Source organism: Diabrotica undecimpunctata, chromosome 8 (genome assembly GCF_040954645.1).
Source record: "Diabrotica undecimpunctata isolate CICGRU chromosome 8, icDiaUnde3, whole genome shotgun sequence".
NCBI lineage: Eukaryota > Metazoa > Arthropoda > Insecta > Coleoptera > Chrysomelidae > Diabrotica > Diabrotica undecimpunctata.
This window is the reverse complement of record NC_092810.1, coordinates 134,816,803-134,823,934: the sequence shown is the minus strand read 5'-3', so window position 1 is coordinate 134,823,934 and position 7,132 is coordinate 134,816,803. Positions and strand designations below refer to the sequence as shown.

Below are 7,132 nucleotides of genomic sequence, written 5' to 3'. Positions count from 1 at the left end.
TCGAAAGTTAAAACTAAACATTACTTGCTAGCAAAACTATCTAATTGATTTTTAAACGTTTTGCGCTATCTCTTGGTAGGGAGAAAAATTAGGTTTACAGATGTTCTATTTTCAGTAGTGGCAAAGTGATCCAAGTGCGCTTAGATCGTTATGCTGCTAATTTTTACCAGTATTTGTTGTTGATTATTATCCACGTTGCTTTTGCAAGTTTTAGTGTAGTTTGCGAAATAAAGTATTAAGTTTGTAGTGTTTAAGCATGACTAGAGAAAAGAGAATTGTATCAGGTAAATTTGTAATTTTAAATAATAGAGTTATTTAATTAAATCATATATATTTATATATTGTTTTTAATACAAATTAAAACCTAACCTAAAATATTTTAGGGGGAGTAAGCTATAACTTAGATTCGGATAATAGTGAAGACAACCCTTCGAAGCAGACGAGAATAATTAATACTACCCACCCGAGGATTGCGATTAATCTACAGAATATGTTGCATCGGAAATTGGTGGGACAGAGAATATAACTTCTACTGGTGGTATTCATGGTATGTTATTTTGATAGTGCTGACAAACAGTAATAATAATGCTTGCTTTTTATTACAATTATCCCAAAAATACGAGAAAAAGGAAGAATGATATGGATAAATGGAAAAAGCAGCAAAGAAAGCAGGCCAGACTAAGTGGCAATGAGTATGTGACTAGTAAAGAAAAAAAGATTACAAAAATGGTATTAAAGCCATATTGACGATCGTTGTAGATATGAATATGACAAAATATCTGAACCACAAAGAATAAATCTCTTCGCCAAGTTTTATGAAATACAAACGTATGATTTGCAAACGCAGTATTTAAAATCTTGTATAAATAAAACGGATGTAAAGCGACCTAATCGTGGGGAAGTTTCGCATAAAAATTTTGCCACAATATTACGTCTTATAAATTTTAGAGTACGCATGGAGTATTTTCTTCGTACATTTGACATATCTAACAGAAGACTCCGAATTGTTTGCCAAAAAAAACTTCTGAAAATATTACTGAACCTGACAAACGAGGATCTCACAATAATATAAAATTCTGTAGATTTGGAAATGTTAGCTAAAAGCAAAGCCGAATTAGAACTCCTTCAAAATCAAAGGAAAATCGTGGGTTTAAAAAATGGCAAGAAATTAGACATAAAACATGGAAGGACAAATCCAGAAAAGGTTCGTGTAGTCTGTTTTGATGTACAGAAAACTCTTCCAACTCCGCTACTTTCAACAAATAAAGTTTACTATCAACTTCAGTTATGGACGTATAACTTTTGTGTCCATGATCTTATAAGTGGAATATCCTTTATGTATGTATGGAATGAGACCATTGGCAACGAGGATCCAACCATTACTTAGTCATTGTTAATTATTAATTATATATTTTCTTTCAGTACATATAAGATTTGCCACCAACTGTTGAAGAACTGATTTGGTACAGTGAGCAATGTGGTAATCAAAATAAAAATAAGAACATTGCTAAATTGTTTATGTTTTTGGTTCAAGGTAATACTTTGAAAATAATACACCATAATTTTTTTGAGCCAGGACATTCGTATATGGAATGCGACCGTTCTTTTGCTAGAATCGTGAAAAAAAGAAAGCTATCCTTAAACATTTTTATGCCAGAACATTGAACAGATTTAGTAATAAAAACTTCCAAAAAGTTTCAAGTATATTAAATGGAACAAAATGATTTTCTCGAGTTTGATTACCTTCATAGGTTCATGTGTGATCCAAAAAAGACATGGAAAAGCGACCAATAAAATTGCAAGAAATCGTGTGGTTTAAGTACAGACATGAAAACTTTTTTTCCTTGTGTTCCATACAACGAGGCATCCAAATAATTGCCTTGATTTCCAATCTGAAAAGTGTTCATAACTTAACGTAGGTTGACCAAATTTATCTCTGGAAAATTTAAACCAACCCCTGTATAGAGCCGTTTTGGAAATTCCATATGCTAAATGGAAAAATCTTATTCAACTGTTGCCTTTTATTCCCCCAGTTCATCATACATTTTACCAAAATATCCCATCAACTCAAAAAGAAAAAAAAATGTAACGGAAAGTAAGCCGATGACGGAAACTAAAATGGAGGAAAATGTCCAAGAAAAAAATGATGATTTTGACATCTACTCTGACTATGATAATTAATATTTTTTATAATGTTTACTATCGCAATAAAGTTTTCTTATTAGGAAAATCATCGTTTTCTAAAAAAAATCTAAAAATAAGAACCAAAGAGGTCTAAGTGACTTTTTTTTAAATCAAGCATGTAACAATATAATGTGAAACGTAATTAAACACTTTAATATATTATGCGCTTTTTTTAAAGCATCATATAAAATATCTTTACAGATTTTACAATAAGCAATTAACTTTAACGTTGAATATCTCCAAACGAACATACGGCACTTAGATCCTTTTCGTTCTTACACCTTCAATTTTGATTTGCACGACTTTTATGACAGCTTATCGCAATACATACTATCAAATATGTTGCATTAAACTTTTTTCAATTGTTAAAGCTTCCATTAGAAATTCTCGAATTACGCTTGTTTTTGTTGCGCTGAGTTCAGTTTGAAAGAAACTTTCTAATGGACGTTTTTCCTGACACTCCATGTATTTATTTTAGAATATGTTGCAGCTCTCCTTTAATTCCAGCTAGACCGGCGTATTCTGCGGAGGTCTTAAATTCTGCTGGTGACATTGCCAATATATGGACGAACTCAGTAACTGAAAAGTCTTCGGTAAGGCTTCAGATATTATAATTATCTTTAAAATATATATTTTCTAATGTAATAAAAATATTATCTACAATAATTGTAGTTGGTTATAAATTAGAACCAGAATATGTACAAAAAACATTTTTTGCATATCTGGCATATAATGCATAAATTTCATATTTTTTTTTTTCTATAAAAAAATTTATAACATCAATATTTTCGGAATGTGTCGACTTTCGAAAAAAAAATTTCGGAAATTACTCATCGTTGCAATGAGTTTAATAAGGCCTCTGTGATGCATTACAGAACAGAGTTCCTATCAACACGCTCGAAGCATGTGGAACTTATATCTTTCGGACATGAGTCTTCCGGACAATCAAGTACATCATTTTGCAGAAAACCAGTATGGCTGCAAATATGAGCGACAATTAGACGCTCGTCGTTATCTGCCGAAATCATTTTGGGCGTACCTATTATTGTAAGATGTCTACGTTCAACAGTCGCAATTTAGGCTTTTAAGAGGTATTTAGTTTTTCCCTGTGTAGACTTCTCCTTCTTCTTCTTCTGCATCTTCTTCTTTTTCTTCTTCTTCCTCTTCTTTTTATGTAGACATGATTCTGTTTGTTTTTAATGTGCCTCCAGTAAGTTGCATTGCTTTTGTGTTCTTTCTACTGATCGTCTTCCTATTGGGGAATCGTCTCTTGCCGTTTTTACTACTCTATTTATTGTCATTTGGCTTATATGATCGTTTCATTCTACTCTTCTTTTTCTTACCCAGTCATTGATGTTCTCCACTTTACATCTACGTCGCATATCTGTACTTCTAGCTCTGTCCCATAGTATCTTACCATCGATGTTTCTAAGAGGTTTCATCTCTGTCATTTCTAACAATATTTTTGTTCTCTTTGTGTCAGCTCGTGTCTCTGCCGCATATGTCATTATTGGTCTGATGACTGTTGTGTAAATTCTACCTTTTCTTTTTTTCCTGATATTTTTATTTCTCCATATTATTTCATTCATGCAACCTGTGGCTATGTTTACTCTATTCACTTGATCTTCAACTTCCGTTTCGAGCTTTATGTAGCTAGCTAGTGTGATGCCTAGATATTAATTAACATGTTAAATTTTCTGGCAATTATAATTGGTGCAGCATACGTTGTAAATCTTCACTTTGAGACATTAGTATGGCATCGTCTGCATAGCAGATTATTTTAAGTTGTTTTTTTTTTGCCTTTGGTATCCTTTTTTAGTTCTTACTTTTTTATTATTTCGTTAGTAGTTGTATAACAAGAAAAACTCAAAACTACTATATTTTTATAATAAAATTCAGTTTATATATATGCTGATTAAATATTATTTTTTTTTAGAAAATTCCAGAATCTATAATAAAGGAATTAAATAAACACCAAATTGGCAACAGGTATGTTACTACAATTAATTGCATTTTCTTATCTAAAATTTATATATTTCATTGTACTGTTGGAATTTGGTAAAGATTAGGTATCTAATAATCACAGCTGCCATGTGAAACTATATTTTTCCATTCCTTAATTTTAATAGTACAAATTTAAATTTATTAGCTGATTATAAATATATTTATGTTACACTTGAAATTTCCTCGGGAGTTATGTCGTTGATTGGTTGTTTTCCGGGTTTGACCCCGCGTTGAATAATTTTATAATTTTGGTTTTGAGAAAAACCGTTATTTTAGCGACGTTTCGGCAATGTCGCACTTGCCATTGTCAACGGCAAGTGCAATATGGATATACTGTGTATCCTATGTGTCGTCCTCCTTTTTTATTATTAGCACATCTAAAAATGATAGTTGTTCATTTTCTTTCAGTTCCACAGTAAACTGGATTTTACCACCATAAACGTGTTCAGCGAACGTCTTCAGTCTTTTCTATCCTGCCATTTTCCATCTCTAAGGTCTTGTCTTTCCATAACCTCGTCTACTTACTCCGTCCATAACTTTCGGAGTCTACCTCTTTTTCTCTTTCCTATTGAGCTCCAATTTAAAATCTTTAATATCCACCTTGTACAATCTGCCCTTGTCACGTGTTCATACCAAATTAAACGTTTTTCTTTAATGTAGCTTAGTATCTCTTGTTTTACTGCAAATTCTCTTTTTATCTCCTCATGTCTAATATGATCCAGTGTTGTTATTCTACAGCGTCTTCTAATGGATTCCATTTCGGTTGCTGTAATTTTGGACCTGTACTAATCTGCTGGTAAATAGAGTTAAATTATTTCTTATAACCATAAAAGGAAATTTAACCTATATTACTAACATCTCAAATTTGCACTTCGTGTATTGTATAATAAAAAAAGGTCTGATTTATGTTTTTTGTACCGATAATCTGATTCTTGTCTATGAAAAAGTCTGATGTAATCAAAATTTGAGTGATTTATGAGGTACCTAATAGAAACTTTAAAAAGACATTTAACGAAAACTTGAATTTCTTCTGGTAAATTAATATAGTATAATATATGGTAAAAAAATATAGTAACAGAGGCGTACTTTGTACTAATAGTAAGAAATAAGTTAGGGCTTTATGATTATATTTTGCAGGCTGTAACGCTTAGTTTTTTTAGAATTTCTGTAATTTTTACTTGATTAAATTACCTACATATTTGTTTTGTTTATAGTTTCGTTCAGACTAAAACTCATCGCAGACATAATTCAGTGGAAGATAAAACGAATGGTGCTAAAAACCGTCGAGTACAAACACGATATTCTGATGAAGAAACTCACGTAAAAAACGGTGAAAAGTAGGTACTAGATTGTAGTAATAGCGATAGTGATTAAATTGTATCATTTTATTATGTAAAACTTTTTTCTAACAAATTAAAATTTATAATTTATGGAATTAAATATAAAGGTTTATATGGAATTAAGCTACAATTCATTGCAATAAAAATTGAATTTTTACCTAACTACCTAATGTTTGACGTTTACCAAATTAATGTATATCCAACAAATTGTTAGTAGGCTATGTTTTTCAAAAGTTGACGTTTGACTTACCTGACCTCGATATTGTAGGCAACAGCAGGCATATGTTTGTGTATAGTATGTTGCATATGTATTGTGTATAATTCTTGATGATGTGTCTCCGACTTCTTATTACTTTGCTATTGTTTGTATATTCTTGTTACTGACTTCTTCTTTTAGCATTTACAACCAAAGCCTGCTACATTCTGCCGATGAGCTATATATGAGCTCTCCACCAATGAGAGATACACCTCCTATTTTGCTCTTGTAAGTCATTTCTCTTGTATCAAACCTACATAGAACTTTCCCATGGTGACACTGAATTCTACCAAATCTGCCTTACCATGCTAGAAGTTCGCCTGCAGGACTTTGATTGGAGCGATCGATGGCTCTGATGGTTTCGATTTCCTTCAGAGTAATCTTGATATAAAGAACATCTCTAAATATTTGTTTTTTAATTAATATATAAACTTTTAAGTGCACTAAAGTATTTACTTAAATTAATATCTTATCGGCAAAACATCATACACGACCATTTTATACGGAAATGAACATTTAATCTTGTTTCACGAGTATGTATATAATTTGAGTGTAGAATTATACCGATAAAAGTACAATAGTCCTGTTTGTTTTATCCTAAGCACAAATCACATACGACAACTAAAGTAAAAACCTAATACATAGTTCATTTTCTTGAAAAACGTCGCTTACGATTTCGAATTACTATTTTTATTTGTTATTTTTTACAGATCTCAAGAAGCCAATGACGCAAATAAGAAAGACTATCAACGAAGATTTTCCATAGCTCGACAGGACAGCAAACCAAAGAACTCAGAAATATTTGGCAGTATGATTTCACTCAATGATGAAGATGAACAATGAGCCTGACGTTTAACCAATTAACGAACTTTCAATAATATTTACAGTATAGGGAGATACCTATAATAGTGTTAAAATAAAAATTACAAGGTCACTTATTACGTGTAGCTTATATTCATCTACGAAATTGAATATATAGAAATACGTTTAATTGAGAATTAACTTGTATTTCTTTTCTCTATCTTTTAAGTCACTTGTAAGCATAGCAGAAAGAATAGAAAACAACAAATAAAAAGAATGTAAAAATATTTTTGTATATATGATAATACAAAGATTAGAGTTCAAAAATGTTTATCTTTTATTTAAAACATCATACAATTCAATTGTAAACAATATTAACGAAACCTTGTCCATTCTCTACTTATCTCCCAGTTACTTATGTGTGTATGCATGTATGTGTGTTCTTGTCGGCATTATTGGTTTCTGAAAGTATGCTTATTCATTATTTTATGGTCTTTGATACTAAGGTTTAGTGTACCCGCTCTTCCGCTAGAGATCTATGAATGAG

At 31.2% G+C, this 7,132-nt stretch overlaps 1 protein-coding gene across 2 annotated transcripts in view; it reads left to right on the top strand.

Moving 5' to 3' along the window:
- LOC140448601 (kinesin-like protein KIF12) overlaps window positions 1–6,844 on the top strand; it is a 69,075-nt gene extending 62,231 nt beyond the window's left edge. The window contains exons 13-16 of one of the 2 annotated variants that reach the window (XM_072541694.1): window positions 2,675–2,777; window positions 4,121–4,173; window positions 5,403–5,525; window positions 6,495–6,844. In XM_072541694.1, the coding sequence (XP_072397795.1) occupies window positions 2,675–2,777; window positions 4,121–4,173; window positions 5,403–5,525; window positions 6,495–6,627 (412 nt within the window). In that variant the 3' untranslated portion in view covers window positions 6,628–6,844. Of the gene's footprint in view, window positions 1–2,662; window positions 2,778–4,120; window positions 4,174–5,402; window positions 5,526–6,494 lie in introns of both variants that reach the window. The other variant, XM_072541693.1, reaches the window with a different exon arrangement.
- The last annotated feature ends 288 nt before the right edge of the window (window positions 6,845–7,132 follow it).